Below are 22,442 nucleotides of genomic sequence, written 5' to 3' on the forward strand. Positions count from 1 at the left end.
ACAGACAAGTTAACTGATCTTGAGAGGGATAGTGTTTCCTATGAACAAGTTGTGGATAAAAATTAACCATTTTGCCATAGGAAACATATGACTTGTGATAATACTTGAGCTCCTCTCAACTAAATTGTGAAATGAGTGGGAAAATCCAATGGTATCTGTTGATTTGCCATATTATACATTGTTGGAGTTTGCATGTGTTGCTGTCAGCAAAACTAGGAAACATAAAAAGGTGATTACCACCCTGTGATTCTGAACTCTGCTGTCACTAACATGCATTAACTCTGAGATATTTTGAGGAATGTATGATGATACCACTCATACCAACACAACGCGGTATTTTACATAGCGGTTTTGACAACGCAAGTCGTTACATCGACTTGCGTTGTAGGGCACTGGATTTAGGAATAGTGTGAATTACTATTCCAACTCCAGTCTACGTACAGTAGGGAAGGTGTTGGAATAGTAATTCACACTATTCCTTAGTCTAGAGCGCCCTCCAGTGCAAGTCGACGTAATGACTTGCGTTGTTAAAACCACGATGTAACCATTACGCGTTGTAATGGTTGCGTGGATAAGGATGTTTCCCATTTTGAGTTAATGCATGCACACAAGACACCAAAAAGAAGTGCACAGATCGCTATTGCGCTGTCGCGGTGCAGAACCAACATCATGATATGGCTTTTGATATTCCTCTTCCAGAACCTAGTGAAGGGATTTCAGAATTTTTGTGGGGGTTAATCCTTCGATAAAAGATTGTAAACAAGCTGTATGTTATGTATATTTCTCTGAGAGAATTTTTTTGTCTCAGAGATAATTAAATGAAGTTGATGTGAACTGTTCTTAGGAGGTAAAAATTGTCCCCAGAATCTACTGCGCCACATGAAACCTACATAAGGCAGATACCACTGAAGCAGGCAGAACCAAGCACCCAGGTCAATTCTTGTTCAAATATAAAAATAAATGGTAAAAGCTCCTTCTTTTCATGCCTGGCAATTCTGTGCCAAGGCATAACAATACCTCACACTGTCTAACCCTAAGGGTGCCTGTCAAGTCTCTGTTCTCTCTCTCACACTCCTTAGCCTATACATGGAGGGGAAACAGCCATTACAACGCGGCTGTCTCCCTGCATGCCACTACATCGCAGGGAAACAGCCATTACAATGCGGCTGTCTCCCAGTATGCCATTACATCGCAAGCGTTACAACGCATGCGATGTAACAACGCGTAGCCATTACTACGCATGTTTTACATCGCATGCGCTTTTACAATGCATGCAATGTAATGGCGACCCACCTTGTTGTGAGGGAACTGAGGCTCTTCTGTTTCCTCACAGCGACGTGCACTCTGCACTGCCCCTCAGCTGACATGAGAGGAGGAGAGAGGAACCACTAGGTGAGAGAAGTACGGGGCATTGGGCCTGGGGTGGGGGTTACTTTTTTAGGGTAGTGTCAGGGGGTCGTGCAGGGTAGTGTTTGAATGTAGGGACCGGACTTGGGGGGGTTGTGCTGGGGGTAGTGGTTTAGGGTAGTGTTGGGGGTCGGGCAGTGTAGTGTTTAAGTATAGGTAGCGGACTGGGAGTTGAGGGAGGGTTGTGCTGGAGGTAGTGTTTTAAGGTTTAGGGTAGTGTTGTGGTGTGTGTGTGGTGCAGGCTAGTATTTTGGGGGTTTAGGGTAGTATCAGGGGGCCGTGCAGGGTAGTGTTTAAGTGTAGGGAGCGGACTGGGGATCGGGGGGGGGTCAGGCTGGAGGTAGTGTTTTAGGGTTTAGGGTAGTGCCATGGTGTGTGTGTAGTGTAGGGTAGGGTTTAGGGTAGTGTCGGGGGTTGTGGAGGGTAGTGTTTAAATGTAGGGAGCGGACTGGGTGTCGGGGGAGGGTCGTGCTGGAAGTAGTGTTTTAGGGTTTAGGGTAGTGTCCTGGTGTGTGTGTAGTGCAGTGGAGTGTTAGGGTTTAGGGAAGTGTCAAGGGGTCGTGCTGTGTAGTGTAAATGTAGGGAGAGGACTGGGGGTCGGGGGAGGGTCGAGCAGGGGTACTAAATTAGGGTTTAGGGCAGGGCAGGGCAGTATCACTTACATTTCATACTTTTACCATGAGTATACCTTTACCACGCATGCCTTTGCGTTGTAATGGCATGCGTGCTAAAGTCATATGCATGGCAAAAGTATGCGATGTAATGGCATGTTGTTGTAATTGCAACGCGTAGTAATACCTGCGTCGTAATGGGACGCGTGGTATTAGTACACATTGTAGTGAGTCATCTTTTATTTGGAGACACTAACCTCCACTCTGAGCAACTTCAATATCTCATTTTACTTCTATGTTGATGAAACTCAGCTATATCAGAAAATCGCTTCCTCAAAAGGAGCGAGCTGTTTAGACATGGATATTACACCACCACCAAAAAACTGAATCTACTGGTAACTGATTTCTTCCTACGCTCACCACCAATTTGCACTACACCAATTCAAGCTCGGCTTAATAATATTTTGGAATCTCTATGGAGCTATACATCTAAACTGGAGGATTTTAAATACCCCAGGTTCTTATTTGCTTGACAGAATTAACCCAAAATGCAGTTCTGCTGTAACATAGACTATCCTTGAATATGCCTGCTAGAGGCATGCCTGAGAATGACATGTACTCCTCTTACTTGCAATGGGATATATTGTCTTTGGATATAAAAGAGAATGTATCTCTCCTGTTGTTACATAATAGAAACAGAATGGTTATACGTGTGTGTACGTATTTTCCCAATTCACAATGGAAAATACTTGAGACTACATTGTTGATTGCCATTGATGATCTATGGTTGGGATGGAGAGCTGAAGCAGTCCAATATGGAAATATGGAGAACTGTCTCCAGTAAGCGAATATTTGCACTAAATGTAGCTACCTCTTTTATTCCCAGCAGTGATATTATGCGCGATGAAAGGTATGCCAGCTAAGGTCCATTCTAACAAACTTATGTTTGAAAACAACAAAAATAGCCTCCAGTGAATCTTGAGGTTCAAGTAATGCTTATAACCAGGGATGTTCATAATCACATAAAAAGTATTCAACAATTATCTTCAAAGTTTGAGACTTTCTCAGTCACAATATTGCCTAGCTGCAAACCTCTTAAAAAGTGTCTATATTACCTCCAAAATTTTTAACAGCATTTTACTCTCCCAAGACTAAATTCAGATCCTGACCTTGGAGCCACTTCTTAAAGCATCAAACTTTCAAACACCCACACCCATGCAGACATGCATAAATGAGTCAGGATTTCTGGAGGACTTTTAAGTACATTCCAAAACCACTGTACCTAAGGAGAAAATTGTGGATGGTTGATATTTCTTTGCGGTGATTATAACAAAGACAAAATACATGTTTGCTCTGTAATTGAAGCAGTGTCGAGCAGTGCAGAGAAAAGCATTGCTTTGCATTTTTTGTATACTTGCTTTTTTCAAACAGAGAAATGTTTATTAAAATTAGTAAGTGAAATACTGGCTTTCACTACTTTATTGGTTGTAGATAAATGATACAAAAGACTGCATTGTGTAAGATGGTAGAGTTTTGGTAAGACAAGTGGAACTTTATTAAAAACAAAGTGTGCCTGCAGACAGCGATTGATGGAGCTGCAGCCTGCAAGATTCATCCACCAACAAAGCTAAAACACACAGATACTCACACTATTATATATATACATGTCTGCCACTGTTACAGGTAAGTATGCTGAATCCCACCAACAAATTTAATTATGGAGCTGAAAGCTGCTTGCAACACACTAAGAGTTTACATGAAAATGTCTCTTGCAATGAGCTACATCTTCAACAGCAGAGGCACAAGCTGACTTGATGTATTATTTAGCTTTCAGCGTTTTAGAATATTCAAATGGCTGCTGGCAAAAACAAGCATTTGGCAAATCAGTTGGGCTAATGCACTGTTTTCAAAAAGTGCAATAGCACTGGATGCGTTACAGTGCTTTTTTAATTAATATTTGTAGCCATGCTGCACAGCAGCCACCCTGCTATACAGCATGGTTAAATATCATTGCCAGAGTCAGCAATGTACATGCTGTACTGCATGAACAAAAGGTAGTTTAAGAGCTTATTGTCTCAAAGGCGAGACATATTGGCTTTGCCAATGCTTGCTAGGTCCTGGCACAACACCGCTGTGATTCTGAGCAAATCAGTTAATCTCCCCATGTTTAAAAAAGAAAAAGAAAATGTAATCTGGTTAACAATCTAATCACATAAAGAAAGCAATTGTGCCCTTGTCCATCTCGTAGTGAAAATACATTTTGAAGCAGATAACATCTGTTGTCACAATAAAAGCAGATAACATATTTTATGACAATAAGCATCCATTTCAAAGGAGAAAAGTGCTCCTGTGAAGTGTGTGTGGCATAGTAAAGCATAGCTACAAATGGTAAGAAGTTCAATAAGGACAACAGAGGAAAAGAAAAGTAAAAGTAGTACCTAAAGTTCAGCATGATCAGAGCAAGGACAGCAAACAAGCTGAAGCAATCAGTGCTTGGTCCATGCTCCAGCCGAAAGAAGAGGAAGTTAAGTTAACACACTCTAGCCAACTATATGGCAGCAAATAAGAGAAAATTAAGCCAACAAATGTTAATCAATGGGCAGGCTGCAGCCCCTTGTTGTATACAATATCTCTCACAAGCGAGAACGCATACATCACATGCACTATCACTGGCAAGACCTAAAAATTATGTAACAAAAAACAATTAAATGTTTAATTTACATATTTTATTCCTAGTGTACTGAATTTGACTGGAAGAGCTCAGCACAGTATGACACTGTGTAGCAAGCCTTTCAAGTCTGGTTACAGAGGAACTAAAGTACACCTGGGCTAAAATCTCAAAAACAGAACCTCGAACTTTGCATGTTTACTACAATGAATTGTTTTTTTTGACTGGAATTATAATTAAGGTTTCATACGCTAGTAGTGCTGATTAAACATTTCCTTGACTTGTACGACTGGCCCACTGTTCGTCAGCCTACAAATCCGAGTTCATAGAGCAATTAGTTAGACACTTGTCGTTATTCCTTCAAAATTTGAAAGGTGTCAACTAAATAGAGGTAGTGCAATGGCTTTTTGTATTTACCATCCACCTCGTTTTTGGGGCACACACAAGGTAACAATTTAAAAATGATGACACTGTAATGTCAGAATGGGGACACCTAGATCCATATGTGTACAGACAACACTTATCCAAGTGGCTGATATCCTTCAGAGCAATGATCTTTTTAGCAGTGGGTGTGTGATGGGGCAGGCATGCTTGCAGCTTGTGCAGGACACTAGCATCTGGTTCAGTTACTGTGGAACTAATGTGATTGAGTTTCCTTTCTTCCACCAGGAGGCACTGTCGGTGGTGAGTGACGACCAGTCACTCTTTGAGTCAACATACGGCGCTGCAGCCCATATCTCAAAGACTGACATGACTGCTTCAGGGAACCCAGACTATGGACAGCCTCACAAAATCAACCCCTTACCACCTCAGCAAGAGTGGATCAATCAGTCTACCCGGGTGAATATCAAGAGGGAATATGATCATATGAATGGATCAAGGTAAGTACAAAAGAATAACAACGTATCCTTCTATCCTTCTTCATGGCATTACCCTCTCCTAGCTCTACTTCCTTACTGAAAAATGTTACTTTCCCTTTTTTCTTTAGAAATCTGCTCCACCAATTGCTCTATTTCTTACTCCTGTCCTCATTTTACTTCTTCACTTCTTCTCTATTCCTTTGTTTGCATTCCACAGCCCTCTCTCCCATCAAACATTTGCCCCAATCCTTTTTCTCTTCCCACTGTAAGTATATATCTACATCCTTCTCGTTTCCCTGCTACTTTCTATTTTCTTCATGTATTCATTCTTCTCCGTTATATTTTTGATGCTTAATTAATTTGTGTTCACTTGCCTTCAAGTATTTCCTTTTTTTACATTTATTTGTTCTTTCCTCATCTGCTGGTTGCCTCACTGCAATGGTAACTTCACTATCCATTGTTAATGTGAGATTAAATCACTTTCTAAAGAAATGTATTCCAACTGTCTTTCTGCACATTGTGATTCACTCTCAATTTATCTGGAACTCACTTTCTGTGTTATTATGATGTGAGACTTACTCTGTGTCTGGGTGTTGCTTCACCTTTAAAGTGAAGAGCAGAAGCAGCAACTGCAGCCCAATCCAGCAAAGAAACAACTCAGCAAAGGGGTAGTACTTCTCCTGGAATTTCTTCCAGCTCTTTTTCTTGGCAGGTTCATTAATTCAAGCGAGTTCTAAAGTTCTGGGGTCTGGGTCCCAATATTTATACTCTGTTTCTCTTTGATCTTTCGGGAAGAGAGTGTCTGTGATCAGTCCACACCAGTTTGGTCCTCTCTGGCCCAGCTTCCGGGCTGGAGGTGGAGACAGCATTGTCCAAGGCAGACTAGACCCATTGAGGTGCAAGGAAATATCCTCCCACTACTCTAAATGCAGCCTAGGTCTATTCAGCCCAGCCCTGACTCATCCAGGAAAGGTAGGACACACACTGATTCCCCTAGTGGCTGTCTGAAGAGAATGCACATCCCCAGCCTCTGTCACTCCAAAGCCACACAGTCAATCCTCATCCCAGCAGAGACACATAGGATGGCCAAGCAGGAAAATACCTACTTTCTAAAAGTGGTATTTTCAAACACAGAACATAAAAATCATCTTTACTAAAAGATGCCTTTCTCCATTCTGAGTTCAGGCATACTAAACTCCATTTCTCTACCTTGTCCCAACGGAAAGATATACTCGTAAAATGTTGCCAAGTATTCCTCACTCTATCCTATGGGACAGATACCCTTTCAACAGTGAAAAATTAAATATACTGTATTTCACTATCAGGGCATGTCATGCACACCAGTACTTGTCCTACCTTTCAAATACACTGCACCCTGCCCAAACGGGTAGCTTGGGCCTACCTTAGGTTTCTCTCACAGGCAATAAAAGTGAATGTTAAGGCTTGCAATTGTGTGCACTTGCCAAGTCGACATGTTATTAAGAACTATGGGCAGACACTGCAGTGGCAGGTCTGAGAACCCTTTGAACGGCCGCTCTTGTGGGTGGCACAATCAGTTACAGGCCCTGGCACTCTCAGTGCACTTTACTAGGGGCTTACCTGTAAATCAAATATGCCAATCATGGAAACATCAATCCATAATCCAATTTAGAATAGGAGCACTTGCACTTTCACCCTGAACAGTAGTGAGAAAGTGCGCAGAGACACTAAACCAGCAAAAAAAGAGTCAAAAAAAGGGAAGTCAAAAAGCAAAAAAATGGGAAACATGCCAGAAGATGCCAGTTCTAACAGTGACCCTAGCAATTTAGTTGACCTGCACGATGGCAGCTGGTTGGAGCAATATAATAGCGGGAAAGGGCCTTTTGCACGAGGCAAAGGGCTCGAATTCAGCGCATTATTTGGTCGAGGCATAGTACCTGTGTATAATATAAACTTCCCTCTTTCCTTTGCTATATATATTACAAGAATCGCTCTTTTTTGTGCGTGTATTCATTTTATTGTCATTATCTGTGTGTGCTTTGAGACTCTATCTTTTTGTCTTAGAGAGTTGTCGGATTCACTTGAACTGCCTTACTTTGAAGGTTTCAGTGTCAGTGATGGCATGTACTGTCAGGTAGCAGTCAGTGTAATATGAGATTAACTCTCATTGCTTCTGAGTAATGCGACATCCGTACATGCTGTCTGTGTGTATTAGGACAGCGGCGGCTAGAGGAATTTTAAAATGGTAGGCATAAGCATAATAAATCAACGAATGCTAGCGAGAGAGTGAAACAAGCGAGCCCAACGGCAATAAGGGGTGTTTGGGGGGTTCTCCCACAGAGAAATGTTTAAAAAAAATGTGTATTTTAGTGAAATTTCCAGCACTATTCATGTGATAAATGAACTAAAAATGCAGTTTTTATAGGCATTCATAAAGGGAAACTAATATAATAGTTCAGAGAATTTCTGGGTTGCCAAGCAATTCTGACTTCAGAAGGGGGCTAGGGTAATAAGCAAGACTGCTTTGGCTCTACCCTTTTCAACAGAAAACACATAACATAGGTGCATAAACGTCCACAAAGAAACATACTTGTAATTTTGTTTCTACCGATAATGCAGGCTGGCCACTTACTTTTCTTCATCAGCTATTCAACGTTGATAACCCAGTCATCTTCATGACATATTAAATAGCTACAAGTATAAGAAATATCCATTTTAAACAAACATTTAATTTTTAGGAAACCAGCACTTTGCATTTGTGCACAAGGCAATTTTGCGAAAAAAATCTAATTAAGTAAATATTGTAGTTAAAATAGTTCATATATCGCTCTGAAGCCCTTGAGTCCATCAGTACCTTAGAAAACAACAAAATAAAAATAAATAATGGAATTAGACTAAAATGCACTATCCACTAAAAATCTTTCCTTTTTTTTTTTAGAAAGAAAGAAACAACAAAACTTTATATGTATAAGCAGGCTAGGTAATAAAATGTTTTGCTTTATTTTAAAATACTTTACATGCTACTCTCAGTACAGTAGAAAATGCTTACATAAAAATAAATTATGAAAAGAAATAAATTTACTTTATAAGGAATGTCCCTTCAAAACCAATATATTTATAAACACACAACAACATTATTTTAAATAATACTATTTAAATACTTTGCATGCCACTCTCAGGCCCTTGCGCCTGTCAGCCAGCACAGCAGAAAAGAGTTAAATAAAAAGAAATTATGAAAATTTGTTTTTTAAACTGTAGCTTTTATGACATTTTTGTCAAATAAAGCTTATACAAACGAAAATAAATAAATGTGCATTTTAAGAAATTTAAAAACCAATATGGTATCTTTAAACACTTTTTAAAAAAAAAATTGTATTTAAATGCTTTGCATGCCAATCTCACATTCTTGTGCCTGTCCGTACAATAAAAAATGGTTAAATAAATTATAAAAATAACGATATGTTGTACATTTAACAAAATATACCTAAAAAACCAACATATTTTTAAACACTAACAAGAAAACTATTTTAAATAAAAATGAAATATGAAAACAAATATATATGAATTCACAGATACATAAACACACATATATAAATACATATCAATTGTACAGGAGTTGTATGAATATTAAATTGAATGAGTAAGTTGCCAACAGCACTTCCTAATGTGATCAAACAAAACAAACCTTGCTATAAACACCTGAAACTATGATCACACATCAGTTTCATATTTTCTATTTATATTAAAAACGTTTTGATTGTTCTTTTGTTGAGTTCTGATATTTCCTTTATTAGCCCTTTTTCCATTGATAGCATAGCCAATGCATTAAGTCTAGCTTGAGTCATTGTGTTTCGTAAAAACATTTTTACCCTCTTCGGTGTGGAAAAACATCGCTCAGACTCTGCTTGCTGTTGTCATGGTTGTAGTAATGAAAACTCTTTAAAGCTTTATGGTCTCAGAAAAAGACTTCTCTAAGTTGTTTTCACATCAAAACCTAAATATAGCCATGGCACCACCAGTAGCCTGACGGAAGTCACGTCTTCCATAGAAGACTGAAAGTTCTGTACGCAATCTGGCTTTGTCTAGCATAGGATAGGCTTCTATCATTTCTGCAAGTGCCTCGGCTGGGAAAGATTTGACATGTCTTTCAAATAGGTTACTTCACAATAGTGTTGCACTTACAAGATGCTTTGTGAATGCAAAACACTCTCTGGCATGGACCACAGTAATGTCACAGACTTATTTTGCTTCTTGGGTCAAAGTATTTATTTGCAGTCTCCGGTTTACAAATTTAGGTTCTTGTGACAATGTAGAATCCAAACTGTCAATAGCTTCCTGTACTTTGGTGAAGCTTGTCACAAAGTCTGTAGTAGCTTTCTGGACAAACACAGTGTCAATGTCTCGTTTTTGCAATTGATTATTTAAAATGTCTATGTGGGGCATTATATACTATGAAAAAGAAACAGAAAAATATAAACTCCCTATCTTCTAAAGTTCTAGTAAATCCATTAGCTTCACATATAGTATTGGACTCAAAATCACTACTGTTTGCAAAGGCTGTCATGCATTCAAGACTCCAGCAAGTTGCAGACCCTCTTGAAAGTCTTCTTGAAACTATTTGTTCAAGAATATCAGTCCTTTTCGGGGAACATGCACAAAATGTTGTTATACCACCCACTTTTGAAAATTTAACTCTAGATATTTTGGAGGAAGCCTGTTCCATAATTTAGTTTAAGTTTGTGGGCATAGCAATGAATATGATGTGCATTTGGGTAAACATCCATGATGTTCTTTTGCACCCCACCAGTTTATTTATTTATTTATTTTTATGATTTATATAGCGCTGAATCACCCCGAGGGGTATCTCTGCGCTTGTAACAATCCTACTGCCTCGACGAGCTAATTAAAAGAGATGGGTTTTGAGAAGTTTTCTAAACTGAGAAATGGTCATATCAGCACGGAGATATTGTGGAAGTTCATTCCAGAAGATCGGGGCCAGGTAAGAAAAATCTTTGCCACCAGTACGTGACTTCTTGATTCTGGGAGTGGAGAGTAAACATTTAGATCCAGATCTAAGAGAGCGTAGAGGGGTGTAAATAGTTAATTTACTAGCGAGATAGGACGGACTGAGACGGCCTTAAAGACCATGCATCCTATCTTGAATTTCACTCTTTTTCTTACTGGAAGCCAGTGGAGCTTAGTTAACAGGGGCATGGAGGGAGTCCTGGGCGGAACTCCCATAACTAGACGGGCCGCCGTGTTCTGCACAACCTGCAGTTTATTTAGGGAGGCTTCATGGGTCGAAAGAAGCAGAGCGTTACAGTAATCGATTCTGCTCATAATCAAAGCCTGTATCAATGTTTTCCTGGTCACAGGAGCAAAGGAAAAAAGTCTCCTGAGTAGGCCCAGAACATGGTAGCAGATGCCAATCGTTGAGTTGAAATGGGCATCTAAAGTGAGCTTTTGATCGATCTTGACGCCAAGATTTTTTATCTCTTCTTTAGGAATAGGGGCTTTACCCAACTCCTCAGGCCACCAAGTGGGGGACCAACAGATGGCGGCACCTCCAAACAGCATAATCTCAGATTTTTCAGAGTTTAATTGGAGGAAATTACTTTGCATCCACGAGGCAATAGCCATCATACCCTGGGAGAAGATATGTTGAATATCAGATCTGTTTTTATCAAAGGTAAGGAGGAGTTGGGTATCATCTGCATAAGAAATGGGGTTGAAACCCAGACTTCTCATAAGTTTCGCCAAAGGGGTCACATAGATGTTGGACTCAAACAAGAGCCCTGAGGGACCCCCTTGGTAACCCGGTAACCAGTTGCACCACGCATGACACTGGCACCATTGTAGCTTAGAGCAATTACTTTTCCTTTTGCTCATTGCTCCGGGAAAACAATGTTCAATTCATTAAGAATGGCTGAGACAATTGTTTTCGCAGATGAGTCTTTTAGATGTGTGAAACAATAAAATCTTTCATCTACCTTGCAATTTCCATCAATGTAGTGAAAGACCAGAACTGGCAGAGTCTTAGGAGCCGATTCCAACCCGGGTCGGAAACCACTCCGACCGAGCCGGATCCGGAGTGTTTTCCGACCGAACCGGAGTCTTGCAGTCCGACCGAGCGAGTACGATGCGGCTGTATGCTGCCAGACTCGGTTCAGTCGGACTCCCATAGAAGTCAATGGGAGCCGGTCGTACGACGCGTACATGGGCTCCCATTGACTGAATGGGTAGGTCTCGCGCAAGGGCGCCCCCTACAATGGGTACGCGTCGGTGCCATCCGCATCATACATGCCTGTGTTGGGGGGACCCTTGGGTCTCCCCCTGTGTCCGAGTCGTAGGGCTGCGGGTCTCAGGGGGTCCGACACGGACCCCCAAAGGTAACCACCTGGACGTTTTGCGAGCCGGACACTCCGGCTCGCACAGGCTTTCCGAAGCGTGCATCATACTGGCTCGGTCGTAAATCGCATCCATTGCACGCCACGGTTAGCTTACGACTGAGACGTACGGAGCGGTTCGGACCCGGAAACGACTCGGTCGGTGAATGTCATGTAGCTCGCATCGTACATGCTCGCTCGTACAGCTGTACGAGTCGGGCGGAAAACACGCGTACGGCTCGTAGTTTTTCCGGATCGCAATTGGCCCCATTGTAGAGACATCAGTTGTATCGTCAGCTTGTACAGCCACAGAATCAGTGATTCTCAACTGGTGCGTAATATATACTCTTATTATTTCCAGCATGTAGTCCAGCAATTCATTCTGAATAGTTTTAGAATTGTCTTTAAACACTGTGGCTGTTTTTAAATGTGTTTCCATAGCATTGTCAATGCTGAAGACAAAATCAACTAGGCCATTCAAAGGCACCACAAAAACAAATAGTTAATCAATTTTGATAAAATGTATCATTTTTTCTCCACTTCTGCATAATGTTTTCTTACTCCCACACGGTATGCTTTATTCAATTGTTGTACAATGTCTGATTTTCCAAAAAGTGATGATTATAACATATTTGTCAAATAAGATTTACAGGAGTCATGTATTTTTTTCATTTTTCTGCCAGATGCTTTAGTTCAGTAACTCCTGTTTTTGTCCAGGTAACTTCACCTCTAAAGAGTAAGCGAGGGAAATAGTATAAAGCACTTTTAGAAGTGCTACCAGTTAGCCATTCCATCCTATCATACCATGTTCTGGTAAACCAATGTGTGTAACCCTTTCCCCTATCTTTTGCAGACTGTTCAATTTTAATTTCAGGTTTATACGCTCCTAATGCTTTCACTTGCAGTTTATCTGCATGTGTCAAGCCCAAAAATGGGTTTATGAGTAAACTGTCAACTGTGTTCATTCTGTCCAGCAATAGAGCAGACTGGAAATAGAAAACCAAGCCTGTTTTTAAATATTCCCTTGGTTGAAGACACAAAAACTATGTTATGCAAAATACTAAATAAACAGTAATATGAATTGTCATCTGCACACAAGTAACAGCAATTAGTCATCCATCCTCATTACTGAATGCAACTGCAGCAGCACCTACAGCTGTCCCCAAGTGGTATAGCCTTTGAACTATTTGCAGTATTCCTCTTGGGATCCTGTTAATAATTGTAATATGGTGTAGGTTTTGAGGCTAGGTGCCATTGCATGCACAATACCAGTGACAATCGAAAAACTTGAGCATGCCAATTCAGTGATCTGCCTGAATTTTAAAGGGGGTATTCAAATTATGGGTTCTTGAGTTACTATAATAAGGATAAAAAAATCTATATGTTAGGAGTAAACCTAAAGCAAAGTACTTATACATTTGGACTTGACTTTAGATGGCAAATAATACAAGATGTATTGAAAATGTTCTTAAAAAGCATATGATTCTCATTGAGCAATCCTTTAAAAGCGTTCTAGGCAGATCTCTTATATATCCAGAATTCATCTGTACCAAGCACAGTGAAATAAATGTATATTTTTCCAATTAAGAGTGTAACATTGCAGTTAGACCATTTAAAGATTCTACACATTTTTTAACTGAGCTATTTTGCACACAGGACAGACTATAATTACAGTCTATAGACGTTACTAGTCCTATTAGTGATCCTATTAATAAATAAGACAGCAGTCATACTGTCACAACACATGATCGATTTAATATATCCTACTCACTGTACATACTCTGTGTGCAGTAAAAAATATTGTGGGGGGATAAGGTAGACTGAAAAACATTGGTGTCAAAAATATTGTCAACTGAAAAAATAGAATGAAAATAAGTAGTGGCTTAAAACATGGTAAGATGTCATGCATTATAGAGCAAACATAAGTGCACTGGGAGCCAGGGTAAGGGGCATCCTCCTAAAGTAGACAGGAACATTTAAAATGAGGTAGGGGAAAGGGGCGGGAGACTAGCAATGCAATTGAATAAGTCATGTAAAGTTAGCATTAATAGGTAGATAGGGGATTTTAGGGTATCGCTAAAGAGTAGTAGGAGGGCTATTATCAATCAGGGTAGAATTAAAGCGTAGTACATTTTTTAAGCTTCAAGAGAGGATAGAATTTATGGGAATTTTTGGGTTTAAATGCTTTAGGGATGTAAAGCATTAAGGGATAGTAAGGGATTATTAGGCTACAGGTAGATACATGAAAGACTTCATACAATAATAAAAGATTTAAAAATCAAAATTTTGGGAATTTTCATAGTTAATAATAAAAAACACTAATTGATTCCCTTGAAATTTTAACTCGCCACAACCTCATACTCTCTGAATTGTTATGCTAGGATAAACCAACAGGCCTCCACACCTAAACACCACAATTTTGGCACCCTTATAGAGCTGAATATGAAATATTGCGGTAAATAGCGAAGCATGTCCCACCTTGTGGCCTGAAGTCAAGGAGCAGGAGGCTGAGTTTCGATCAAGGTCCGGTTGCAGCAGAGCCAGAGCCACCATGTGTCCTCTTTCCATATCTCTCAGTACTGATCTTGAATATGATTATATAACGACCAATCTTAACTCCAATTTTTCATGTGCTAAAATAATTAAAACAAGAATTATGACCAACAATTACATTGCATTCATGTAATGTTTCTAGCAAATGTGCTTCCTGTACATTATTGTTTAAAAAAAAAAATAATAAATTCCAGTTTTTAAAGGAATTTGCATGAGTGCAAGTGAGCTCCTGGGCCTCTGCAAGCATGGAGGTGTGCAATTTTGTGCAGAGTTGCATGTTTCTGCAAAGAAGTGTATGCACATGTTTAAACATGAATCTATGTGAACGAATGTGTGTGTATGTTTGAGTATGTGTGCATTACAGTGAGTGCCTGTGGCACTGTGCCCGAACTCTAGAATCCTGTTGGTGTAGTGAGCAGAGGTATGGGAACACCTCATGTGATTCGAGGAGGGATGGTGTGTTTAGGTTTTATAATGGCTACATTCAAGGGGCTGAAGAGTGAGGGGACAGGTAAGCCAGTGATCATTTCCCAGCAACCGGACCCCAAGGTTGAAAACATTCAGCACTAAGCCCACTGCCCCGTCAAAGCAGCCTATAGTCCAGCACCTTTCCGGAAACAACAGTTAGCAAAGTGCCACTCCTTGGTTCTACTTGGCGCACTGCCTGCCAGCTGGGTCTGGAATTATTTTTGTTCGGGACTTGCACTAATTGAAGAAAGTGTTTTACACTCAAGAAAGCAGCCAGTTTGGCAAGAGATTGTGATTACATTTGTCCAGGAATGGCAGAAATGTGATTGTGCCAAGTAAATAAGTGGGACAGATTGCATGCTTTCCACAGTGCACTTACTGTCAGTGTGCTCGCTGCTATAATTCAGCTATTCATATAGCACGCAGGATGGTCAGGGCCCAGGGGTGCTATAGTTTGAATGAATAAAGCATTCTAGTGTGGTGATGCGGACACCAGCACTAGTTTGACCACTGATAGGGGGTACTTGACAGGACTGCAAATGTGAAAAGTGAACGCTCTTCAAAATTAAAAAAAATGTATCTTCATAACATTTGCAACCTTTACATTATCAAGTCAAGTTATAGCACCGCACTGAAAATACTTTATAAAAAGTGAAAAGAGGGTGGGGCTGACACATATACCTGAATAGGGCTATGCCTGTCCCCACACAAGTAGCTGCAAACAGGAAAGGAAGGACACCCTTTCGAGGATCAAAGGCAGCGCTAATTTGTTGCCTCTCCCACTTCAAAGATACATTTTGGTATAAGTACTGGACCTTTGACACCCCCAAGTTAATTCACTTTGGGATCTGGAGGAGACTCTGCAACTACGAGGAGCTACGCTGCCAGGAGGGACTGCCCCTTTGTCACTTGCTTTGCTGTGCTGACTTGCTGCCTGATGATTGCTGTACTGCCGGATGAGACTGCCTCTTTGCACTGTGCTCTGCTGTGATGGCCTGTTCCCCGCTACCTCTGCAGTGAGGGGCAACTGTCCTCTATATCCTACAAGTTCCCAAGAAACTCCAAGGGCTTGTTGGCTTGCCTCCTGTTATGGAAGAATCAGGGCTATAAAAGACTTCCTTGTACCCAGACCAAGCACTTTATGCAAAACAACATCTGCTGCAGAATATTTGTATTTTTTATTGGGCCGCCAGACATACTCACACAGCCTAGCGCCTGCTGTGTTGGCACCCGATCACCTTTTGCTACTAGACGTACTGGAGATTGCTAAGATACCGCAGAGCTGCAGTGTAGCCCTTTTCCCTCAGTCAGCGCCGGATGCACCGAGCGGCGAGTGCATTCTGGTTGCCTAGCAAAGCAACACAGCAATCTGAGCACGCTCTCTCCAGGCTCTTTGGGCCGAAGATTCAGATGACTGCCTCTACTGTGGCTGAACCACAGCCCTGCCTGCGCTGTGACTCTTACCAACACGGGCTCTATGTGTGAGGCCCGACGACACAGCAGTATGGGGCCATAGACTTGCCTGTGCTCCTGCAGCCATGCCGTAGCCCAAATCATCTTCCTGCCAGATGGACCCCATGTTTTGGACTGCCGACAGCCAGAGCAGCGACTCCAAATCCCCAGGTACTGTCTTGAGGGCCCAGTCGGCCTGACTTCTACACCCACTGCTCCGAAGACCTTTCTGAGGTGGAGGCGGCCTGTTGTCTCATTTGAGGATTACTGTAACTCTCTTAAAGGGAGCACCTGCATCTTTCTTGAGCACTGTGATGCCCCAGGAGAATGATCCATTAACTTTACTACTGGCATAACTCTTGATAAACTGATTAGATTGTTGTCCTTTAGGCCTGATTTTAAATAGGTAAAGATGGACTATTTTTCTACAACTGGTGTGGAGTTTTTTGTGGTGTCCTTCACAGTGTTACTTTACTATGTGTTGCACAAATACTTTACACATTGCCTCTTTGATAAGCCTGCCTGCTCTGCACCAAGCTACCAGACGATGAGCACAGGTAATCATACATGTGTATCTGAATTAACCTGACTAGAGTGGTGGGTTCTACCTGGCTTAGGTGTATACCCTAGCCAACCAAAATCCCAATTTGTAACAGGGACACATTCAGCAGCCCCTACACATTGTCTGCCTTCATTCTGAGCAGCAACATGCAAGGGGGGCATCAGAGTTCAGCTGGGCCCATAACAAAGGCCGAAGTTAAAGGGCCATCAGGCCTACTTTGGTTGCAGGGAGCTATCTGGAGCCTCACACCTAGATGCAAATGCCTTAAACAAGACGAAACAGCTGCCCTCATAATCCTGGACCTCTCAGCTGCCTTCAATACTGTTTCCCACCACACCCTCTGCACAAGACTCCACGACGCCGGCACCAGCCACAAGGCCCTGGATGGATCCGCTCCTTCCTCACTGGCCGAACACAGAGAGTCAGGCTTCCACCATTCAACTCAAAACCCACAGAGATCAGCTTCAAAGGGCCTCAGGGCTCCTCCCTGAGCCCCACACTCTTCAACATCTACATAACCCGACATTCAGCCATCGTCAGAAGCTACAGACTCAACATCGTCTCCTATGTTGACGACACCCAGCTGATTCTCTCTCTAACAGAAGAACCCACAACTGCCAAGAGCAACTTCCATAACGGCATAAAGGCAGTCACCACCTGGATGAGGGACAGCTGCCTCAAGCTTAACTCAGACAAGACCTAAGTTCTCATCCTCGGACCCACCCCACAGTGCTGCCACCCCCTCTGCCTGGGACGACTTCTGGTGGCCCAGGTGGCACGCAGCACTTGGAACCCTCCCACACCCACTGACCACAGATGAAACCTTGGCATCTTCCTGGACGACTCGCTCTCAATAAACCACCAGATCAATTCCGTTTCACCCTCCTTTTTCCACACGCTCCATCTACTTCATAAGATCTTCCTATGGATCCCCACAGATTACAGGAAGTCGCCCATGGGATCATCAGCACTCTAGCTGGCCCCACCCAGAAAATCCAAAAGACACTGCAGAACATCCAGAACACCTCCACCAGACTCATCTTGAACATCCCATGCCGCGGCCACATCACCGGTCACCTGAGAGACCTTCATGATCTACCTATCAACAAAAGAATTATCTTCAAGCTCCTCACGCACACCTCCACAATGCCAGACCTGCGTACCTCAACCACCACTTCTCCTTCTACACTCCCACCAGCATTTCCGCTCCGCCCAACTGGCCCAGGCCACCATCCCGTGTATCCGCAAGACCACTGCTGGGGAAAGATCCTTCTCCTAACTCCTGGAACTCCCTGCCTCTACACCTCAGGCAATCACCATCACTTCCGCAATTCATAAAGGACCTCAAGACCTGGCTCTTCGACTGAACTGCAAACCCTCCCCCCCCCTACTCAGCGCCTTGAGACCCTTACGGGTGAGTAGTCACGCTTTATAAAAATACTGATTGATTGAATGCAATGGAGGGAAAAGAAAGGCTCAAAGCTTATCACTTCAAGAGAGGCTTGCTTTTGACTTTGTTCAGTCCGTATATATAAGAGATATGCATGAACTATAATAATGCCATATAAGCTGGTTTGTTAAAGTATTTGCACAAATAACAATTTAAATACCACTATTGTGTTTTTATTTCTTTTTATAGTGCTACCCATCCGTATGTAGGGTGTCAGAGCGCTTTAGATCAAATATACACATATATTGACAATAAATCATGAGTGCGTACATCGATGTACATGTTTTGTTAAATAAGTGAGTGAGGGTTACAAGGTGTAAGAGCCGCATGCTGTTTATAGCTCGATTAGGACACTCGCTCACATCGCCGCGATGTAATTTTGCTGTGCGTTTACTGTGAGATTCACCTTCATTATCTATCTGTATTGTGATATAGATCGCTATGATCTGTGCTTCCTGCCAAATTCCCACTCACAATTCTTTTTATTTTTTATTTTGTTTTTATTTTTGCTTTCCTTTTATTTATACAAGATAAACAGGCATAAGCAATTGCATACACTCCCTCACACTAGGGCATATACTAGAGCCTATTCTCAAGAGATTGCTTGTAAGTCCTTTCAAATTTTGTAGAAGAGCAGCTAGCTACTATTATGTTATTAGTATTATGCCATAAACCATTAATTGCGCAACAATATGAAGAAAGCTAAGAGTGATGAGTTGGAGGCCTAGGAAGATGTGAAAATGTGCTTTCTAGACCCATACATTGGTTTCATACTTCAATATCTATTTGTAACATGAGATTCAGTCTTATCATCTATGTATAATGTAAGATGTGTGCGTAGTGCCTCTGTGTAATCTGAAATCCACTCTTGCATGTTTGTAACGTGAGAGATACTCATGGTTTGTGTATTTAGTGAGGTTAGTACTCACTGTCACTGTGCAATGTGATACTCACTCTCATTGCCTATGTGTAATGTGAAATCCACCCTCATTGCCTATGTGTAAGGTAAGATGTGTGCTCTGTGTAATGTGAAATTCACTCTTACTTTTTGTAACTTGAGATATGATCATTGTTGCATGTGTTTAGCATGATTCCCTCTGTTTGTAACTGTGTAATGTGAGACTCACTCTTATTGTATATGTGTAACGTGAGATTCACTCTCATTGTCTCTGTGTAATCTGAGATTCACTCCCTCTCATTACCTATCTGTAATGCGATGTGTGCTCTCTGTCTCTGTTTAATGTGAAAGTCACCCTTCTATTTTAGTAAGGTGAAAGGTACTCCTACTCTGTGTGTTAAATGAAATTCACTCTCAATGTGAGGTTCACAATCTCCTTTTGTAATGAAAGTCATTCTTATTTTGAGCAATGCCAGTTTCAGTCCCAATGTATTTGATTACTGAGGGATTCATCCTACTCGTCTTTATTTGCTTTGCGATTAGTTAAATTAATTCTAATTTTGAGCAATGGTAAAGTCAGTACCGTTGTATTTAATAAATGAGAGATTCATCCCAATCTCCTCTATTTGATGTGAGATAATATTAACGAAAGTAATATGCTATTCATCTCATATTTGTTTTTTTATTTCATCTGCAAGCTTGTCTTTTCTGTTCAATTTATAAGCAAATTCAGGCTCATCTTTTTTTTAGAATGCACAAGCTGTCTGTTTGCAAAAAGACCTATTATGGGCTGAGAGCCCACTCATTGCTTACCTGTGTTTGTCTTATTTTCTTGCTTTCTATTCGTCAGCTTGTGTGGACTTTCCTTCATCTTCTTGTGTTTGTGCCTCCCTGTGTCCTTCGGCTGCATAATTTTCAGGCACTACTTTTTAGGTCTCGCCTATGCAGCGCGCATGCGCTGCATAGGAGAGAGACCTAATGCCATCGGCACAGCTTTGGGGGCAAAAACGAGCACGCGTTGCATTGCTTGCAATGGCAACACGTGCACGTCTGGTGATTTCTTTGCGGGAGCACGCGGCGCCATATGGTGGTGCCATATGGTTGCACGCTCCCGCTAGGGAATCTCGCAGCCCCCTCCCCAGCGCGATTATAGCAAAAGTAAACACGCATTGGCATAGCCAATAGGTCTCGCTTTTGGCACCTTATAAGTATGTTTACTTTTGCTATAATCGCGGCACGTAAAGCGCGGGTGCCGCGATTATAGCAAAAGTAAAGAAATAGAAAAAAACATCAATTTCTTTACTTTTGCTATAATCGCGGCACCCGCGCTTCACTTTTAACATTAAAAGTGAAGCGCAGGTGCAGTGTTTATAGCAAAAGTAAAGAAATTGATTTTTTTTCTATATCTTTACTTTTGCTATAATCGCGGCACCTGCGCTTTACGTGCCGCGATTATAGCAAAAGTAAACATACTTACAAGGTCCCAAAAGCGAGACCTATTGGCTATGCCAATGCTTGTTCTTTTTTGCTAAGCACTCCATGAGAATGCGTGTGTTTTCCAGCAGTCTCCCTTGTGCATTTCTATTCCTCTGGGCCTGCTTTATGTTGCTCTCTCTCACCTGTGGTGTATACTTCTCCCCACGCCCTGTGTTGCTTCCACAACCCCGCCCATTGTGTTGCTTCTGTAACCCCCACCCTTTGTGTTGTTACCTCCCATATTCCTCACCCTCTGTGCTGTTTTTTCCTACCCATGCTCTTTGTGTGTTTTCCAGCCACATGTTTTTGAAAAAAAACGTTTTTGCTATACTTTTAAAAACATTTTCAATCAATTTGAATGGGTAAAATAAAAATAAGAAAGCTTCCGCTTCATTTTGCAGGTGCGTAGGCCTACAAGCAAATGTGTGGCCAGGTTATAATGACTTTTTGTTTTGGTTTCCACTTTAGCCATGCTGCACAGCATTGGGTTGTTGTACAGAATCGTTACAAAAAAAATATTCAACGCCAATAGGTCCCAGAGGTGAGACCTATTGGCTTTGGTAATGCTTGTCCGAAGTTTGTCCTCTCCCAGTCCTCCTTCAAACGTTTCTGAGCCGATGGATGTCCCATTGTGGTAGTGCTTACTTTAAAAAAAAGTTCTGTGACTGCCAATACTCTCTGCCAACAAACCTCCTTTGGGAGGTGTCAATGCATGAAGAAAATTGAACAGCTATGCTCAGACCTGACTCAAACCGTATATATGTAAAGAGCTAACTAACAAGGCTACTTCCATATCATTTGTGCTTTGTTGCCTTTATTGTCATTGCTAGTGGCTCCCTCACTCAGTAGGTATGGCTCTTCACTCATAGGGTACTATCCTGCTCTCCGTGATACGGCATATAGCCTATCCCCATCTGTGCATGTTACCTCACTTCAATTATTCCCAAATAATTCATCCATGCAGCAATATGCAAAGACCAGGATAACTGCATTCATGTACAGCTAGCCTATCCATCTTTGATTTGATAATTCATTTCTAGGCTAGAATTAAGTTTGAATCACACACATAACAACTAATCCTGCCGAAATCATTGTTAAACATTTACACATACAAAAGTGATGCAAACTGGTATAAAGTATAGTTTTAGGAAGTACTTTCTGCCACAAATTCTGATTTGAATTGTGAAAGTAGCCCCATTTAAGCAAAGTAGTGCTGTCTATTACTTTGCAATGCTTTGCGTCAAAGGGGCAATCCATGGGTGGTACTTGGACACTTTACAGTAGTCATACAAAGTGAAAAAAAGTGTTAACTTTGACAAAGAATGGTATTTTGTACTGAAATTGTACCCTTTTGGTACAAAAACTATGCTTCACATCGCACACATAGCCTTGTACTATAGCGCAAGGGTGTGTGAGTTGGTGCAAGTCAGCCAAAGATGTGCCTGCACAGGTAGAAAGAGAAGCAGCACTATAATCTAGTGTATCTTCGTAGATATGGGGCTGTTCTTCTCTCTCCATTCAAGCAACCTTCGTTGCTAAACTGCGTTGCAGGAAATCTGAGTAAATCTGCTTGTGTAGTGTTATGCAAACGTATATGCCTTTTATTTTCGTCAAGAGCAATCATTTCCAAAAAATGTCTGGGAGAGCTGATTAGAAAACTTGTTGGTGGAAG

At 41.5% G+C, this 22,442-nt stretch overlaps 1 protein-coding gene across 3 annotated transcripts in view; it reads left to right on the forward strand.

The window, feature by feature from the left end:
* Window positions 1-22,442, forward strand: part of FLI1 (Fli-1 proto-oncogene, ETS transcription factor) — a 555,431-nt gene that overhangs the window by 263,947 nt on the left and 269,042 nt on the right. For all 3 annotated transcript variants that reach the window (XM_085647183.1, XM_085647185.1, XM_085647184.1), the window contains exon 2: window positions 5,356-5,567. In XM_085647183.1, coding sequence (XP_085503309.1) covers window positions 5,356-5,567 — 212 coding nt within the window. The remainder of the gene's footprint in view (window positions 1-5,355; window positions 5,568-22,442) is intronic.

The sequence above is a fragment of the Triturus cristatus genome, chromosome 3_2 (assembly GCF_964204655.1).
Source record: "Triturus cristatus chromosome 3_2, aTriCri1.1, whole genome shotgun sequence".
Classification (NCBI taxonomy): domain Eukaryota; kingdom Metazoa; phylum Chordata; class Amphibia; order Caudata; family Salamandridae; genus Triturus; species Triturus cristatus.